Source organism: Rana temporaria, chromosome 1 (assembly GCF_905171775.1).
Source record: "Rana temporaria chromosome 1, aRanTem1.1, whole genome shotgun sequence".
Classification (NCBI taxonomy): domain Eukaryota; kingdom Metazoa; phylum Chordata; class Amphibia; order Anura; family Ranidae; genus Rana; species Rana temporaria.
Window position 1 is genome coordinate 558,138,298 of NC_053489.1, and position 20,933 is coordinate 558,159,230.

The following is a 20,933-nucleotide window of genomic DNA, read 5'->3' on the forward strand; positions in this document are numbered from 1 at the left end:
ATGTGATATAAAAATGCATAAGCAGAGGTTGCTTTCATAAAACCTACATCAATATGATCATTGTATCCAGACGTAGGCAGATGTTATATGATCTTTTCCTGTTAAAGTCAGACTTGGTTCCACTCCCTGCTATCCAAGCCATCCTGTTGGTCATTTAAGAAGTTATGCATTTTCTTTGACCACTAATGATGCTTGGGTGAGGGCAGGGTCAAACTTTACCTTTACAGAAATAGTCAATATTTAAATGTCTGATGTCTATATCTCTGAATTTGTTGCTAATTCTGAGATGCAGTTTTTCACTGAAGGAAATCTTTAATTACTGTATTTATTGGCGTATAACACTCACTTTTTTACCCTGAAAATAGAGGGTAAACTGTGCCTGCGTGTTATATATGTCTACCATGCCATCCAGCATACTAGCGTTAGCAACAGTATGCCTTTATTTTTATTTTTTTCGCTGTACTCACAGTTTAATCCATTAGTTAAGTTTCAGACTGCCGCGGGGAGTAGGCGTTCCTATGAAGAGGTGAACATGATTGACGGCCGGCTATGGCGCGTCACGTTTCCCAAAAATAGCCGAAATAGGACTCGGCTCTTCACCGCGCCTGCGCAGTCAGCTCCTAGTCTGTGCGCAGGCGCCGTATAGCACCGTGAAGAACCAAGTCCTACTCCGGCTATTTTCGGGAAGCGTGACGCGCCATAGCCGGCCGTCAATCATGTTCCCCTCTTGATAGAAACGCCTACTCCCCGCGGGAGTCAGAAACAAAACTAATGGATTAAACTGTAAGTACAGCGCAAAAAGAAAAATAAAGGCATACTTTAGCTGACGCTAGTATGCTGGATGGCATGGTAGAAAGTTGCTTTTTAGGGTGAACCTCCGCTTTAATTTCCGAAATGCAGTAGACACATTAGAGATTGGAATATGGTTGCATAAAGTGATGTTGTCACCAAAGTGCTCTACAACACTCGTCTTTAAACTCAGCCATATCGCTGCTCCCTGGCCACAGTGGGTGTGTGCAAATACCTGCTTTTGCCACTGCATGCTTGTATTTCCTCCATCTCGCTTAGTTGCCTCTACGGGATATACAAGTTGGCAGGAGAAGCTACAGCATGTGGTGGAGGAGCATTTACTGAACACATTTCCAATTGTTAAATACCTGCAGCAGCTAGGGAGCAAGTAAAGTAAATTATTAAAACCCTGATCACTGGAAAGTTGAGTAATGGTAAAGGGTTAGTTTTAACTTCATGATCCTGTTGCAGTATAGCTTTAAAGTGTTCCAAGTGAAACTAAACAATATCCTTATTCCCCAAAACAAATCTATACACATCCACTACTTAATGGCCCTGAAATTTATTTTTCATGAAAATTTTTCTTACTGTGTTTTTCTTCCTCCTTGTAATCTCATTGATGAGCTCTTGAACCCTGACCCTTCCCCTCTTACTTCTGTTTGTTTGGAACCCCGTGTGGTCCCATGTACATGCATATTACAAATCCCATGGGTCCATAGTCCATCTTGTGAGTAAGCAAGAGAGGGTGGCCATGTTCCTACATGCAGTGAGACCACGGAGAATGCACATCTACGACTTCTAACAGGAAGCCGAATCGCAGCAGGAAAAAATAACAGGAATTTTGAGATTTATAGGAGGCTGAGAGCCAAAGAAGGTACTTTTTTGAGTTAGGAATACATAGATGAATAGATTATTTTAAACCAGAGTTTAGTGTCACATTAATGCCGCGTACACACGATCATTTTTCGGCATGAAAAAGAACAAAGTTTTTCGGCATGTAGAAACAAATATGTTTTTTCAACTTCATCATTAAAACGACATTGCCCACACACCATCGTTTAAAAAAAATGCTCTAGCAAAGTGCGGTGACGTACAGCACGTAAGATGGCACTATAAAGGGGAAGTTCCATGCGGATGACGCCACCCTTGGGATTGCTTTAGCTGATTCCATGTTAGTAAAAGACGATTTGCGCTTTTCTGTCTGTTACAGCGTGATGAATGTGCTTACTCCATTACGAATGGTAGTTTTACCAGAACGAGCGCTCCCATCTCATAACTTTCTTCTGAGCTTGCGCGTGTTTTTAACATCGTTTTAGCCCACACACAATCATTTTTTACAACCTAAGACAAGATATTATTTAAAACGTTGTTAAAAAATGTAGCATGTTCAAATTTTTTTTTGTCGTTTTTAAGAACCCGAAAAATGATGTGAAGCCCACACACGATCATTTTAAATTACATTTTTTAAAAACAACGTTTTTTTCATGCCGAAAAGTGATTGTGTGTATGCAGCATAAGGATTGCATAAAACTAGGTAAACTGATTATTGGAGGGAGTGCAAGCCTGCTGCTCTCAGCCTTGCTTCTATTTACTATATAATCATGTAATTTTATAGCAAGTGGCTCCTTTACATCAGGACATTTGCCTTGCTGGATGTCATTTCTTCTAATGAGATATATAAATCCAGGGGAATTAAATAATTGATTTCATGGGATGACATAATTCAGTGGTAATAGACCTGCAGCTGTTTCAGTATTTCTTGAGGTATTCTAAAAACATCACTTGGGTACAGTCGGCCAATGACTTGCGTGGTCCTCTAGTACGCTTGTGCTGTAGTAGATGCCCCCAATGAAACAAGGCTTCCAGCTTAGTAAATGAATGCAGAAACTTTAATTAGCACCTGTATATTTCCCCCAGACTAATAACGCTGCCTTGTCTTCCAGATTAATGACTCCTAGTTTGATGGCATTTGATTGCACAAATCTAACCCTACAGACAGTTTGCCCCAGGCATCTATTTAAATGATGTATGAGGTTTCTAGTCTAGATTTCTAGGGAATGGCTAAAATGTATCTGTAGATAATTGTCTGAAATGTTAAATATAAATTTAACTTTGTGTTCTCCATTATTGGCTTGCTGTATGAATACTGAGATTTAGTTGCTCTTAATCTCCCAAATGCATCCAAGTCAGCTCCCTCTAGTGGAATGAAAGGTCTCACATTAAGGGAAATGTATAAGCTGCCATTGCTAATCTCCTTTTGAAAATGTGGCATGGCGCAATGGTTCCTGTATTTTTACAACATGTACATTTTTGTTGTTTGTACCTTTACTTGGACTAAGAAACAATAGTATGCATTTTTTCTAATCCTACATGAAACATACCGAACCTGATCTTGACTCTAAAACTAGCCTAGATCAAGCCCTGATCTAGCTTTTTAACTTTATTTTTTTACAAACATGTGTTTCAGTGATCACTGAACCAATCACAGGCTATCACAGCAATCTTGTGATCAGGAACCGGTCTTCCCAGCATCCAATCATACAAGACCAAGGGTTGACAGTGACAGTTTGCACTGTGTGCTTAGAGCACTATGGAGGATGCTTCCAACACATATGGTGTTGTTTCCGTATATGTTTTTTTAGGGCAAAACGACAATTAAAGCGGAATTCTCTTTCCCCCCCCCCCCCCCCGTGTCACATTTGGCACCTTTCAGGAGGGAGGGGGAGAAGAACCCTGTGTAATACAGGTATTTGCTCCCACTTCCTGGCATAGATCACTGCGGTGATCGCGGTGACCTACGCCACGTCCGGCTCCTACTCTGCCCCCTACTGTCTTATGGGAGACACACAGGTCCCAGAAGACTGCAGGGACCAGTAGGAATGCACAGCACGGCTCGCACATGCGCAGTAGGGAACCAGGAAGTGAAGCCGCAAGGCTTCACTTCCTGATTCCCTTACCAAAGTTGGAGGCGGCAGCAACTGAGAGCCAAGGGAGAGATCGGCTTCGGGTACCGACATCGCGGGCGCCCAGAACAGGTAAGTGTCCATATATTAAAAGTCAGCAGCTGCAGTATTTGTAGCTACTGACTTCTAATATTTATTTTTCTGGTGGAACTCCACTTTAAAGTGTTTCAACAGCAAGTATAATTTTTTTACGCAAACAGCATTGAAATGCTATAATTGCCTTTTTACACCGTTTGTAAAAATAATTTCCTACAAAGCCTGATTTCAGTGTTTAGTACTTTAATTTGAATGTCTTTGTGAATGTGTCAATATCCCTAAAGGTCTGTCATTCTTCCAGCTATAGGTACCACAGTTTGTATGTGTGATTTATTTTACACAGAGTCCTCCAAGTATTATTTCTTATTCAATTAATAACTTATTTTAAATGAATCAATAAAAATAACGAGCTAACCTTTAATTTGCATAGCACTTAGATACAGATAAAAAGAAACGGACACTTATTTTGCCTTCACAAGTTGGACTGCGCTGTGTTACTTCCTTAAGTGATTTTCACCTTTACTGTGCATTGCTGTGAAGGGCAGATAATTGAATAAAATGCTATGTAGAGATGAGAATTTCTCAGCGACTTGGCAGTCAGCTCTTGCCACGTGTTTCCTTGCTGAAGAATTTCTTTAATTCACACGACAGTGGGGAGAATGCTCTCTATTAACCATAGAAATGAGATGCCCTCCTCTTGACAAAGGTGTATTGGAAACAAGCAGCTTCCCATTCCTTTGACTAGAGGTTTATCACAAATTATTTAACCTTAGGTGGATAGGAAATGCAGAGAAGAGCTATCGGCCACCTGAGCCTCCGCTTGTAGACTGCCTGTAGGAAATGCCAATTTACTATTCCCTTTGATGAGTCCAAGAGTAGATTGTCTTGTCAAAGAAATGACACGGCTGTGTGTGTGTGTTCCTAATGACGTTTACGAAGAAAGTGACATGTATGCAACCACACATGATAAATAATTAGCAATTTGCCCAAGATGCTTTCTTTAATATTGTGATGAAAAAAAAAAAAAAACAGGGATGTTGGTTCTGGTTGAAATAAAAGGCAGTATCTAAAAAAGGTTTGCTTCTGGAAATCCATAAGTATAGTCATTTAACATTTTTACTTTCTTTTCTTGCAATTGCAGGGTGATTTCCTCCCAAACTATGTGTCTTTGCACCTGCACTCCACTACAGCATGCTGATAAAAAAGGAGAGGCCTTGCAGGCTAAGAGCGACTATAAGGGTCATTTACCTTCCCTCTCCATCAATCTAGCAACATGTGCTACGCTTACCTTCACTCACTTAACAATCTATTCATAGTAAATTAAAATACCTGGGTATGAATTAGTATGCCACTCACTCCCCCCTGTCTCATATGACGTGCCTTAGGATTGGCCCACCACTGTCACATGGGGATGGGGAAGGGATTTATAGCCATGTGTAAGCTCCACCAAGTTGCCTTGGAGCATACACAAGACTTTTTTCCCTAGTCTCATTGGAGGAAATTTACTAAAACTGGTGCACACAGAGTCAGATGCATAGTAACCAATCAAATTCTAGGTTTCATTGCCAAAAGCTTAACTTAATTTAGAAGTTGATTGGTCACTATGCACAACTGCACCAGATTCTGTGTGCACCAGTTTTAGTAAATCTCCCCATAAACTGAACAGAGCAATTCGAGGGACAAGAAAAGGAGAGTAAGTGTTGCTAGGGGGGTAGGGGATTTAAGTAACCATTTTATTTTACTTTGCTTTGCTTAGCAAAGGAAAGGGTCATTTGAAATGTTTGCACCTAGGTTTGGAATTTAGAATAATGTACTTACTTTATTTTAGCTCCTAACATATTTTTTGTTACAGATGCTGATCCTGAAAGTGTTTTGTTGTAAATTTTCTAACACGATTCATTATGTCTCAACATATGTGCATGTTGTTTTCTTGAAAGTGATACTATTTATATGCTCCTTTAGATGTTAACAGCTGGCTGATGACATTTGGGTTCTATCTACACAATTCAATTCCTGGCTTTCCAGCTCCCAAACTGGATTTAAACGAGCAGTCCTATGAACTTCTGAAGAGTCAGCAATGGGATGATGTTCCTGTAAGTTATACGTTTGTTATTATTTTTACTATTATTATTATCATCACCGCTATTATTATCACTTTATTTATACACTGTTTATCCCTTGAATGCACTCAGAGAACAGGGGACAAAGCACCTAATTTATAGTTATTTTGTTCCTGCCACCCTTACATGGGTAATGCATGTGTATAATGCAATTTTACCTGGCCTGCTTTGGGGAGGCATTTCAAAGACCTGAAGGTCCTCCCTTTGTCCTGGGAAGCAAGCAGGGCTAAGTGCTCACTGGGATGAATGTTAAAGCTCTAGTTCATCAGCTCCCTGGTAGTTAATTGAAAACTACAAGCCATCAGCCGCAATGGCTGAGGGCAGTTGTAGTTCTCCCATTCACAGAACTCTGTGAATGAATGACGCAGCGGGTGGGCAGAGCATTGTGACAGCAGGTGCAGGGAGATGATCCCTGGCCTGCTGTCTTAATAAGGACTTAGAGTGATGCAAAGACTACTGCATCAGTAACATGTTACATTTTACTGTCTGAATACAGGGATAAAATCTTAGGAAAGGTGAACTTATCCTAAAAAGCTCTGACATTGGACTGATGAATCATGAGTTGGGTCTCAGTCCTGGGAAGGGCTGACTGGATTGGATATTGAATTGTATTAGACTGATATTTTGGGGCGTGGTTTCTCTGTCCTGAGAGAGGGCAGGTCTAAGTGCTTAATGGGACTGATGGGGTGGGTGTTTTTTTTTTTTTTTTTTTTGTACATGGAAGGGGCAGGGCTAAGTGCTGACTGGGATGGATGTTAAAGCTCTGCCACTAAACTGATGAATGGTTGTAGGACTCATTTCTAGGAAGGAGGCAGGACTAAAAGCTGTCTGGGACAGTTGTGGAATGGTGGTGCAGAACTCCAGTCTGGGAGGGAGGCAGGGCTTAATGCTGACTGGCATGGATTTTGAAACTCTGACATTAGACTAATATTGGTGTGGATTATTGGGAAGGGTCAGGGCTAAGTGCTGAATGGGATGGATGTTGAAGCTTTGTCTTGGACTGCGATTCAGAATCTTCCCCAAGCACAGACTAGGGAATATGACAGTTTTCACATGTAAATATTGGAGCATTTTCTGTGCACCAAGTCAACAATGTTCTATGTAGTTTTGTAGCAGTTGCATCAAATCACAATTAAAAGTCACATGTGACAGCATCTATAAATGTGCCATTGTGTGTGCACCAGAATAATGCACCAATCATCAACGTTTAAAAGTTCTAAAATGTAAACCATTGCCCAAATGGCATAAATACTGCAGTAAGAAGGAGCAGATAATGGCAGTCAGCATTGCAGTAGATTAAGGAGGTAGATATGTAGACAGCCAGTGCATTACTACATTAGAATGAAAGGAAAGTGAAGATTTCTGTAGATCAAAGAATTATGGTGCAATGAAGTGAGGCTGTGGAGTGTTATAAGAGACATCAGGCTAACAAGGAGTGGAGAAGGCAACTTATAGATTTATGCTTTTTCGGATTGCCAGTTAGGCAGCACCTAATCTATTACAGGGCTGTTGTTTTCATTTTGATATTCATACCACCCTATCTCTGCCCTATCTGATTTAGTACTCTTCGGTTCCCTTTGTGTAACCACCTCCCTAACCCCACCCCCTTAAATGGCACAGCTCAGCTCCCTCCCCTTGTGAATAATTATGGTCAATCACTCCTACATTATTTCCCCTTTCACTCGGTATAGTTCCTTCACACTTGTCATTCCATGTAAAGTGTCCAGGCAAATGTTGTCATACATCCCAGGAGGGGTTTTCTCAGCTAAGCACAGTCTCCTGCATGCGTGCTTGATGTAAAGGCAGAAGGATTCCGGGAAGTAAATGATACATGAATCATCTGCCCTTACTCAAGATGGCCACAGCCAGAAATGCTAGGGGGGTGTCTTTTCAAAGTGATTTCTCAACAAAATAAAGCATAGAGACATGAATGGATTGAGGAGTTTGCTTTAATAAAAATTCAATAAATTTAGTTGTTGGTGCTCAGATGTAGTGAAGATTCGCTTTAAAATCAGCCCTTTAATACGTAAGGTGCTGCATAATGGTGTCCCAAATAACCACAACTTTGCAAGCTGGTGTCTCCACTCCCAGTGTCTCTATTAATGTTGCTTTCCTAACATTCCAATGCCCTAATTCATTATACTTCATTACACATTCTTTGGTCTGGAAATATATATTTGTATATGCTGCACATATACTACTGCGCTGATTCAGTGCAAAATTTACTTTTGACCCCTATAAATATAACACTTTCAATCTCTTTACAAACATAAATCATTTAAATATGCAATAACACAAACATGCTCAAAACGTGCCCCGCGATATGCAATCACGGATAATTAAACCAATGAAAACATGCACAAATAAAAGTCCAATGTTCAAAATTCCAGAGAAAATTTCCAGAAAACTTTTCCAAGAAATTATATGTATAGTGCCAATATTCTTGACTGAAATTCTGTGACTTTTTCACCCTCTGTGTGATACCACCACCTCTTATGTGCTAAACTCTCACCAGATAAGGGTAGGTATATAGCCTGTAATCAGTATCCAGGTGTGTGTCTCCTCAATTTTGTGGCAATATTTCCGTATCTCCTCGATTGTGCGCTGATGACGCATGCGTACATGCGAAACGCGTAGAGGCCTATGGGAAATTTCTTCACGACTGGAAATACGTCACGCGTCACCTCCACGGCACTTCCGCATACTGAACAGCGCACAATCGAGGCGTGGAACGCACGCCGAAGAGCCATAGCAGTAACGCTGAACAGACTAGTGCCGGGTAGGCACTTGGAAATGTGAGTGAAAAATCTTTTTATGTTTATAAATAAACCTGCCCTACTTTTACATACTACACCATATGGAGTTTTTCCTTTTGGAGCAAGGAAAGCAGTTGGAGGCTGGTGTGGATGCAAAAGTTTTTTCTGTATGTTGATCTAGCATACATCTAAAAGGAGAGACGGAAATATTGCCACAAAATTGAGGAGACACACACCTGGATACTGATTACAGGCTATATACCTACCCTTATCTGGTGAGAGTTTAGCACATAAGAGGTGGTGGTATCACACAGAGGGTGAAAAAGTCACAGAATTTCAGTCAAGAATATTGGCACTATACATATAATTTCTTGGAAAAGTTTTCTGGAAATTTTCTCTGGAATTTTGAACATTGGACTTTTATTTGTGCATGTTTTCATTGGTTTAATTATCCGTGATTGCATATCGCGGGGCACGTTTTGAGCATGTTTGTGTTATTGCATATTTAAATGATTTATGTTTGTAAAGAGATTGAAAGTGTTATATTTATAGGGGTCAAAAGTAAATTTTGCACTGAATCAGCGCAGTAGTATATGTGCAGCATATACAAATATATATTTCCTATATTATCACACCTCCTGAAGGTGTTCACAGTAACTGCAGCAGATATAGTAATTTGATAAAAAAAAAAAATGTTTGCGCCGGTGACACCACATACACATATAAAATTCTTTGGTCTGGACATTCTTTTAATATGACACAACAAATGAACAAAGTGTCATAGGATGCCTTTAGAAATTTGATATATATGTATATAACTTTGAAAATGCATAAAAATAAAAACTGGCACATATTTTTCTGTGTGCCAATCTTTGTTAACCAGTTTTTATAGTTTGCATACATGTAAAAATCTTATTGCGTGTCAATAAAATTAATTAAACCCCCAGAACATTATATATTTTCGGAACGCAGACGCCCTGTAGAATAAAAATGTGATAGTTGCACATTTTTGTTTCACATGATATTTGTGCAGCTATTTATTAAATGCAAATTTTCAGGAAAAAAATATTAAAATGAATTTTAGTGCAAAACCACACCATATAATACCCATTTTTAGTTAAAATATAAAGTATGAGGTTGTATCGAGTAAATAGATACCAAACATTCCATGTCTTAAAATTGTGTGCGCCCACAGTATCGCCAAAGACTATGGTGCTCAAAAACCCACATAGGTGACATTTTAAAAGCCTTTCCAGCTTATCGGTTTAGTGTTAGCTAGTAGCTCTTGTGCTAGAATTATTGTTTTCACTCTAACGTTCACAGCGATATGTCACATATGTGGTGTGACTGAGTGTGCACACATGTGCACGTGTGCTCGCGTTTGCGTTTGTGCAGGTGTGTGGGGCTACCAAGGTTTTCGGCATTGTTTTTTATATATATTTAGTTATCATCTTCTTTTTTTTTACTTTTTTCTTTTTATATTTATTTTTATTTAATTGCTAACACAAGGGGTTAATCAACCCCTATGTGATAGCATTAGGCAGATGACATGTAATCTTTATGGAGACATTAGCAGTCCAATAGACCCCAATGTCTTCCCTGGCCTTCACACCACCTAACCAAGCACAGATCGGCTTGGTTAGAAGTGTTTCCCGGCTGTGCTGGCTAGGAAAGGGTGCATCTGAAACCGGAAGTGACATCACTTCCAGTTTCACTGTTTGCAAGTGAGATCAAGGCATGGATTTGCCTCGGTCTCACTGCAATCTGTTCCCAGGCTCCAGTGAGTACAGGACAGACCAGGAAGCAGGAAGGGAAGGGGGGTCACCGGCAGGAGGGGGGAGGCACCGTGTGGCCAGTTCTGTGAAAGTGGTCAGCAGCTATGTAGCTGCAGCATCACTTTCACTTTAAAGCCGGTCATTGGCTGAACACATCCGACACAAGCTGATGACAGCTACTGCAGCAATCAGCTTGTGATTAAGGGTTCACTCTTTCAATGTACATAGTACTTTCAAAGAGCTCAGTTAGTTAATCCTCCCAGTGGGTGCAGGTTCTACAAGGTGATTGCACTTTTCCAGGATAGTTGGATTATATACTTTGTATGGTCTGATGAATACACACACAATATTAAAAAATGAGCTTAGGCTTTACATATCTTTAATTGTATGTTTTCCCTGCCTGCTTCATATGTACATTTTCCATTAAATTTTGTGGTTACCAATAGAAGAGGCATTTTTACTGTGCAATACTGCAATAAAAAGCCTAAAGTCCTGCTATTGAATGATCATATCACAAATCCACAACAGTGTGTACAAAACTGTCATTCCTTCATTTTCCTTGGGATGCTCGCTGCTGTACAAATCGCCTAGTGTGTAATTGAAAGCCATTCAAGCCAGCTAACAAATGCCCAGAGTATCTATTAAAAAGATTTATTTTCCTCTCATCATGTGCTTAAAAGAAATACATAGCGAAAATGATCCTGCATGGTTTAAAAGCTGTGTGCACATGCAAATAAATAGGGATATGCTTTGCATATTGCCGGGACTTTGAAGGAGATAACCCTTTTCAATAGATGTTTCACAAGGGACAGCATGAAGAGCGGACCTAATTCCTGCAAAGTCAAAATGAATTTTCCATATTACATTCTGGTCACTGCCTAAGTCAGTCCATTTCCCATCTCTTCTGGCAGGTGAACTCAGAAAATACTTCACTTTATATGTACTGTGACAGTGATCCAGGCTGACTGACAAAGTCGTTGCAGTCAGTTTACAAATTTCTGTCTTCGAGATGCAACTGACAGGAATGCTTACAAATGCTAGTTTGTTTTCTTCCAGCACTTCTTTCCCTATGCTAAGATTTGTGTACGTAATGCCAGTCTTTCATAATGACAGCTCAATCTGCTTATGTGATAGTGTAGTGCTTGCTGTGCCGAAGAATTGGACTCTACTTGGTTGCACGTTTTAGGCTTGAGCTACATGGGAAATGTATACAATTGTCGATGTCCTTCTAGTATATAAAGTATATAAACTCTTCTTTGTGTTTCTATAATTGTTTGCCCTGAGCATTCCAAATCCTTTTGCCCCACAGCCCCTGTTGCCTATATATCTGCCTTTAAATGTTGCCTATAGACCTGTGTGTTCAAGTCACACAGCAAAAATTCCAGGAAATCATGACCTCGGCATGTGACTATATCATACTGAACTGGGTTCAAGAAGCTGATATATACACTAGCTTTTCTTCTACTATTAAATATAGTTATATTTTACAAATTGGACCCCTTTTCCAACTCTACTGTGATTTCTCCACATCTAGTTTACATTGTCATAGCAGACAGCCTATTCTGATAAATGGCACTTGAAGGAACACCGTAATGATTGGGGTGACAATACCAAGCTGAAATTGCAGGTCTTGTGAACAGTAAAAGGAGGCAATTCAGGACTTTTTGTCCCCTATAATTTGCCATAGTGAACAGCCTCAGGAAGTATCTCACTTTTCAATTAAAGTGGAAAACCCCTTTCAAGCAGTTTAAGAATATTTTTCATCTTTCCTGTAGCATTAGACCGGCCTGTGGTCTCTTCATTAAAGATCCTAGTAATATCTTGGTAATAAAAAGTTCATTTGCAGCCATAAGAAATACATGTATTATGCATATAAAATGGATATAAGAAGTTGCAGTCATCTACACTGAGCAAAATGACTTCTGGGATAAGAAAAAAAATCATTGTATTTACACACACTCCAATGTCTTTTTAATGTAACCATTTGCTGAAATGTTGGAAAATGGCATATTGGCTAGTATAAAAGCAAAGTGCCAGTGGGGAACAGTGGCAGCTTTAATTTCACTTGTCGGAAAAATGAAATATCGGTGTTAAATTTAATTGCAGATTTCCAGATGACAGTCAGTTTAATTGGTGAACAGATACATGTATTATGTGCTAATGACTAAGAAAAAAGTGACTGGCGTTAATACTTTGCAGGGCTTTTCATTAGCTCCAGGCTACTAGCACCAGGGACAGAGGGAACTATCCATCAAACTTTGACAATAAAACAAATGTGAACAGTCCCCCGGAACCATGCATTAATTCCGAGTCCTTTAACTCCACAAGCACTGAACAGATCCCCACTCACACACAGCATGAGACTTTTTGTAAAATATTATTCATGAAAGTGTCTAAAGGTAGACTTATTCTTATAGACATATTAACCGGTGAGATTTCCCCTTTGATGCTCCTCATATAATGTGAAAAATTACAAGGAAGAATCTGATGGCTACAAGATAAGCTCTTCTTTTGGACTCTTTATTACATAAAGGCCATTCATTTTGACATATTTTGGAAGCTGTTTGCACTCTTCCCAGCAGACTTTAATTTTGACTTGATTAAGGATAACCAATACCGCTGCTGTTCACAGCTTCTATGCATGTCAACTCTTGTAACACTACATACACATCATTTTGTGGTGCAGTTGAAATACAGTCATTTTCAATACATTTTGTTATATTCCTATGAACGGTTCAGCATATGTTACAGCACCAAAGAGGCAGAAAGCAGGATTGGAGGGGAGAATGCAACTGTGTTTTTATCATTACCCATTCCTTAGAGTTAGGGTATGTGAAATAGCCAAGGCTCATGATGTTTTTACTTTGTAAATACTAACAGTGGATGAATAATTTAACAGGTCTTTTAAAATTACACACCCCCTGTATGGTGGGCAAGTGTCATTTTTCTTGGTCTGAATTTTTAACAAGCTTTTGCCTAAAAAGCTGGTTACTGCTATGCAATCTGTTTAGCTAACCCATTGTACCATGTGAATCCTTTCTTATGTATTAACCCCCTTAGCGGTAAACCCGAGCGTGACTCTGGGTGGATTTTTTATGCTAAGAACGGTAACCCCGAGTCACGCTCGGGGTGGATGTGCAGAGTGTGCAGTGGCGCGGCTTACCTTTTGCAGCATCCACAGACAAGTTACTCACCTTGTCCCTGGATCCTGCGATGCTTCCCCGCTGTGTGAGCGAGCGGGTCCTCCTCGCTCGATTCACAGTCTCCCCGTGTGCCGCCGAGCTCCGTTCCCTGCGACGTTACGACGCACGGGGGCGGAGAATGGCGCCAAATTAAAAAAGTAAACAAACACTATACATACAGTATACTGTAATCTTATAGATTACAGTACTGTATGCAAAAAATACACACCCCCTTGTCCGTAGTGGTCTGCCCAGTGCCCTACATGTTATTTTATATAATAAAAACTGTTCTTTCTGCCTGAAAACTGTCCCTTTATGTCAAAAATGGTTTTAGATCAGCTAGAAAACAGCGATAATAAATTATAATCACTTGCAGAATTGTGCGATAGCGATTTGTGGGGAAATACGTCATAAAAAATAAAAGTAATGACAGCGAAAATTCTGTAACTGAGCAAATTTCAGTGATTTTGAGTTGATTACATTATTGAATAATTTTTATTATAATTATATTATTATTTGTTATAATTATTTATAATTATTTATTATATTATAATTTATAATTTTGTTTTAAAAAAAAAATCATACCCGGGATGCCTACAAGACCCTTGTTTGGTCAGATTTAAAGGGGAGTTCCACCCACAATTTCACTTTTTATATATAAATACCCATGTAATACACAAGCTTAATGTATTCTAGTAAAGTTAGTCTGTAAACTAAGGTCCGTTCTGTTAGGTTGTTAGAGCATTTAGTTAGTTTATAATCTAGAAATAGACCGTGGCCATTTTAAGCGTGGGCATCATGAAGCCAGACTGTATGACTTCCGGGATTTCAGCTTTGCATATCTCGCACATGCTCAGTGCACAAGCAATGTAATAGGTTTCAGTCAGGTTTGCAAGGACTACTGGGAAACATGATGCCTATCCCAGAAACCCTTGCAAATAGCCTAGGCAAATAAGGAGGAGGAAGTAATGAAGGACTACAAAATAAAGGTATTTACAAGCAACAAATTAAATACAAATTGTCCATTCTGAGCACTATGAGATTAGAGCATGCAGCACAGACAAACATAAAAAAATGGGTGGAACTCCACTTTAAGTGAGTTATTCATAAGAATTACAGGCCTACAGTATAAAACGCCAAATTTCCTTGCAAAATAATTGTACCGCTTTTGGTACCTAATTCCAGACAGAATCATACCACCAGGGAGGTTAAGTGTTTTTAAGCCAAAAAATGATAATCCTTAAAAGAGAAGTTTGGGGATTTTTTTTTAAGAATCACACCTGCCTAGGTGCTTCTGTCCCCCGCCAGCTCTAAGACTGAGAACTGAGTGATTAAAGGCCGCTGATCTCTCAGTTCTCAGTGAGCAGAGAGCTGGTGACTGTCAGTCACTGCTGTCTGCTGTGACTCCCCCTGCACTCACTGGAGAGGCTGAACCAGGTTCTGGGTGGATTCCCACCATATCTTTCCCCAGCCTGGACCAGCCTTTTGTCGTCAGCTGACAGCAGGCTACAGCCCGCTGCTGGCTGAAAACAGGTCATAGGAGTGCAGAACAATTCTGCACTCCTGTAATCCACATGATTAATTTAGCCAAACAAGCTTTGGCTGTACTTCTCCTTTAAAACAAAATGGATACTCTTTAAAATAAAACCTAAAATAAACGCGATTCAATGTCAACATAGTTTACCTTAAGGGCAATGTTTTTATATCATAATTGTGACTTTACAGAATATGATTCTATCTGTCTATAAGATTTACAGAAATTTTGGACAGGAAATACAAGACAGGAAGTAACTTATCACTTAGAGCAGGCATCCTCAAACTATGGCCCTCCAGTTGTTCAGGAACTACAATTCACATTGTGCCTAGTCGTGTCTGTGAATGTCAGAGTTTTTCAATGCCTCATGGGACTTGTAGTTCCGCAACAGCTGGAGGGACATAGTTTGAAGATCCCTGACTTAGAGTCTTACTCATTATAAACCTTATTTATATGAATCAAATACAAGTAAAAAAAAAAACAGAACAGATGGGAAGTTGACAGAGCATTATTTGCATAATGCATACCAATTGTCTGATGTGAGATGTTAATATACTGCAGGGTTAGAATCAATCCAGGGCTCCTTAGTAAAGGTGCATATAATCTGTTATGGCCTGTACACACGATCGGTTCATCCGATGAAAACGGTCTGATGGATTTTTTCATCGGATATTCGATGAAGCTGACTTTCATCAGTCGTGCCTACACACCATCAGTTAAAAAAACAATCGTGTCAGAACGCGGTGACGTAAAACACAACGACGTGCTGAGAAAAATGAAGTTCAATGCTTCTGAGCATGCGTCGATTTGATTCTGAGCATGCGTTGATTTTTAACCAATGGATTTCCCCACAGACGATCGTTTTTTTTTATAATTTTTTTAACCATCAGATAATTTTAAAACAAGTTCCTAGTTTTTTCACCGATGGATACAAAACTGATGGGGCCCACACACGATCGGTTCGTCTGATGAAAACGGTCCATCAGACCGTTTTCATCAGACGAACCGATGGTGTGTACGCGGCTTTAGGTGTCATCTGCTTTTTTCTTAGCAGAGTTGGTGGATTTTAATATTCTGATTACCAGAATATTTTATTCCTGGTGTAAGCACAATATGGTGTGCTTTGGGGTTGTCAAATATTCATCTTGGTTCTTGGTTGTCACTGCAACTGCAAAAAAAAAAACATTTTATTTGATTATTGATTGCTGACGTACATTTCATTGAGCTAATCCTGCGAAGATCAAGGCTCTATAATTAACAAGCTATATTTTAGAATAATATATGTTGCAACTTATCTAAGTAAAGGTTTTGGTCTTGTGGTTTTCTCTTGGATGTGGATTTAAAGGCAAATATGCATCTGCCTGGGCTTATGAAGGCCATTGTTTTCTCTTTGCTATAACATATTCATTGTAGAATAAAACACTTTGGTAATATAAGCACAGGGGAAGGGATATAGGGTTTGAAATGTCAAATCACTCAATCTTATTGACTATAAATACAAGTAAAGTCTACAGGGAAGTGACAGCTTATTGTGACTTAAGAAAAACAAGAAACCACTATGTCCAAAATGCAATAAATATGTATTACTCTGTTGAATTTGAATGTAAATTATTAACAAGTAAATTGTTCTCTTTTCCAGCCAATTTCTGGAGTGCAGCAACAAGTGTCAAGACAGTCTAAGGCTTTCTTAGCTTTGGGGAAAATCCCAGAAATTCAAATAAGCAGAAGTAACGCCCGAGAGGAGAAGTCCTGGCTGTGGTTTGCCACAGTGAAATCGCTAATTGGGAAAGGGGTCATGCTGGCCATTAATGAAGGCAAAGTCATTACTAATGTGCTCAACATTGCTAATGAGGACTGTATCAAGGTTGCAGCAGTTTTAAATAATGCCTTTTACTTGGAGAACCTCCATTTCACCATTGAAGGAAGGGATACCCACTACTTCATCAAAGCCACAACTCCTGAAAGTGATCTTGGGACCCTGAGGTTGACCAGTGGACGCAAAGCCTTAGAGAATGGCATCAATGTAACAGTGTCTCAGTCTACCACCGTGGTGAATGGTAGAACTCGCAGATTTGCAGATGTGGAAATGCAGTACGGTGCTCTTGCCTTGCATGTACGTTATGGCATGACACTTGATGAGGAGAAAGCACGGATCCTGGAGCAAGCAAGACAAAGAGCTCTCTCCCACGCCTGGGCCAGGGAACAGCAGGGGGTGAGAGATGGGGAAGAGGGCGCTAGGTCTTGGAATGAAGGAGAGAAAAGACAGCTGCTCAGTGCTGGGAAAGTACAAGGATATGATGGGTACTATGTACTCTCTGTGGAGCAATACCCTGAGCTAGCAGACAGCTCTTACAATATACAGTTTCTCAGACAAAGCGAGATTGGAAAAAGGTAACACACTGGCCTTGCAGAGGCTGCCAAAGAGACAAAACACATGTGCTTCCTCTGAAAGGGAGATGGAAACTGTATTTGCTGCATAGCGATTTGAGTCTACGCTACACTCCGGCTCAAATAACCTCTCTGTAGCACAATCTATACTGGACTCTGTGAACAAAAGAGCCTTCCTGGGGAATGAAAACCTGCTGTTGGCAAACCCCCTTTGTTTTTATGAATGACCTTAAAGGTGATCTGCTTTAAGATAATATGTTTACATATGCATATCACTGCACTCGGACTGGAGAGTAAAAGCCTATAGATTTTGCAGTAGGCTCTATGTACGTTCATCCAGACACTGTATTTAAAACTCAAACTACGTGTACAGTGTTTCCGAATATTATTGAAATGTTGACCTTTGCTTACAAAGAGTAGTTTCTCGATTATCTCTCTCTCTCTCTTTCTCTCTGCATAGGATGTGCTATATATCATTGTTAATTTTGAAACGTGGAACAAAATTACTGTTTATAGACAATTCAATCGCTTTTAACGTGCTGCTTTCTACAAAAACAAAAAACAAGGACATTATTTGGCACAAGTGACTTACGCTACCATGTGACTTTACATACAGATTTTACAATGCTAACATGGTCTGCCTTGAAAAAAAACTATTGCAAGTAGAATTATGTTCAAGTTTGAGCAAAGGAATCTGTTTTTCCTTTTTTTTTTTGTAAATTATGTGAAACAAGTTGTTTATGGATTTTTATAGGAATTACAATTTACTGTACATCAAATATTAGTCTCAGAGGAGTTAATTTATGTAAAAGTGTTTCAGAAAGTTTATATATAAAATAAAACGATAAAAAAATATGAATGTAAAATACTTATTTTCTATGCAAAGTTTTTTGCTTTGGAAGATTTTTTAAATCAACTAGAGATGCAATAGTGACACGCACTGCTTTTTTCAGCAGGCGCATAGAGGAATGCACTTCTGGCACCTCTAGCGCTGACTGGATGCAATGGCAAGGGGTGGTGGGGTGTGCTGGAGGGTCTATTGTTGTTGACTGCTGGGGATCTATTGTTGCTGGTTCCAGGAGGGTCTATGGATGCCAGTTGTAGCAATAGGAGGAAGGAGATGGACAGCCGCACTCCGAAATAACTTTTCAAAAAAGTTGTCTTTTATTTTTCAAGCAGGAACATGCATAATCACCACAACCATAAACCAGGACAGCCGACTAGTTTCGCACTCTTGCTAGTGCTTAATCATGGCTGATTAAGCACTAGCAAGAGTGCGGAACTAGTCGGCTGACTAATCTGACCGTCCCTGATTGTCTATAGGGCTCACCTGGAGCGGTGAAAATCTTCTTATGGATGCCAGTTGCTGGAAAATCTGTAGCTGCTGGCAGGGGACTATTGTTACTGGTGTAGATCTATTGTTACTGGGGAAATATTTTGTTGTGGGTGTCTGTTGTTCCTGGGGGAATCTATTGTTACTGGCTGCATGGGATCTATTTTACACATTTTCCTGTTATCATTAAAAAAAAAACATACACATTACTTATCACCACAAAATGAATGGTTCTGTATTATATAAATGGGCAGTACTGGGAGGTGGGTAGGGGACGGGGTCAAGGAGTGACCTAGAAGGAGGGAGGGGTACCTGCACCTATTCTCTGAGAAACTAAAGTCCTGGCTGCATGTACCTACAGCAGGTGGGTGACCTCTGCACTCCAGCTAAATTAAAAATACAAACCCCACTACATCTCTGCCTCTGAGTGTCATACATTCAGCACCACTGGAGTGCTAAGGTTGTCTACCTCTGACCTACAGTATTGCTTAGGTAATATATTATTATTATTTTATTATAATGAAATATATTATATACAATATATGAATATATATATATATATATATATATATATATATATATATATATATATATATAACAAAAATAGAGCTTATAATTTTAAAAATACAATATTTTTTATGTTTTGTGATAATAAATATCCCCAAAAAAGATATAAAAAAACTTTTTTTTTCCTCAGTTTAGGCCCATACGTATTCTTTTACATATATTTGGTAAAAAAAAAAAAAAAAACACAATAAGCGTTTATTGATTGGTTTGCGCAAAAGTTATAGCGTCTACAAAATAGGGGATAGTTTTATAGCATTTTTTATTAATATTTTTTTTTTTACTAGTAATGGCGGTGATCTGCGATTTTTATCGTGACTGCGACATTAGGCGGACACATCGGACACTTTTAACACCTTTTTGGGACCATTGTTATTTTTACAGTGCTATAAAAACGCACTGGTTACTGTGAAAATTACACTGGCAGTGAAGTAGTTAACCACTAGGTGGCGCAGTAGGGGTTAAGTGTTCCCTAAGGAGTGATTCTTACTGTAGGGGGACGTGGCTTGCTGTTACACATCACTGATCGTGTTCCCGTTGACAGGGAACACGATCAGTGACAGTGTCACTAGGCAGAACGGTGACATGTTGTGTTTACACTAACATCTCCACATTCTATCTCTCCGTGAGACGATCGCGGGTATGCCCGCGGCGATCGAGTCCACGGGACCCGTGGGTGCACTTACGGAGATCGTGGCGGGCGCGCACACGCAACAACAGCTTCTTAAAGGGGACGTACAGGTACGTCCTTCTGCCTGTCCGTGCCATACTGCAGACGTATATCTGCGTGCGGTGGGCAGCAAGCGGTTAGTAAGAGTTAAAAGATAAAAGAAATAGTACAGTATGACACTATAAACAAAAGGACTGCCAATTCTCATATATTTTTTTTTAACTCCTTAGTTGTGTTTAGTTGTACTCTGAGTTCATGTTATAAAGCCAAGAATAACTACTTTGTTTGGCTAAAAAGCCAATAACAACAATCACTGCAGCAGCAGGACAGAACAAGCAGTTATTGATTCTCGTTCCGATGTGTGAATTATAATCAAGGGATTACGAACACAGTATTATCATTGTAGATGGATGTCACCTTTAAATTGCTCACATGCTTCTTTGCAAGTAGCTGTAGTAGTAGTCTGTGTTTTTTACTGCTTGTTGTTTATTGTAGATTTCTAGGACAGAAGCCTGATATCTATGGGAGATAAAACCTCCCTATGCCACATAGGTTCCCTTAGGATCCCTTAGGATACTTTTAGTACTGCATGTTCCTGGAACATTTATAATGGCTGTTTTATAATACTACTTGTGGCTTTTTTTTTTTTCATTTGGTACAGTATTTCAAATTTGGTGGATCTGCCATTTGCCGAACCTGTAATTTTTTTAATTATTATTATTTTCAAATTTGTAGAAAGCATATATTCATAAAATATATTCTCATGTGAGGATATTAAATAAAAATCTCTAAAAATTAAAATGAAATGCGCGCCTGCCCAAAA

At 39.4% G+C, this 20,933-nt stretch overlaps 1 protein-coding gene across 3 annotated transcripts in view; it reads left to right on the forward strand.

The window, feature by feature from the left end:
- TENM3 (teneurin transmembrane protein 3) overlaps positions 1 to 18,398 on the forward strand; it is a 1,530,681-nt gene extending 1,512,283 nt beyond the window's left edge. For all 3 annotated transcript variants that reach the window (XM_040333815.1, XM_040333823.1, XM_040333831.1), the window contains 2 exons: positions 5,751 to 5,881; positions 16,795 to 18,398. In XM_040333815.1, the coding sequence (XP_040189749.1) occupies positions 5,751 to 5,881; positions 16,795 to 17,550 (887 nt within the window). In that variant the 3' untranslated portion in view covers positions 17,551 to 18,398. The remainder of the gene's footprint in view (positions 1 to 5,750; positions 5,882 to 16,794) is intronic.
- Positions 18,399 to 20,933: the final 2,535 nt, after the last annotated feature.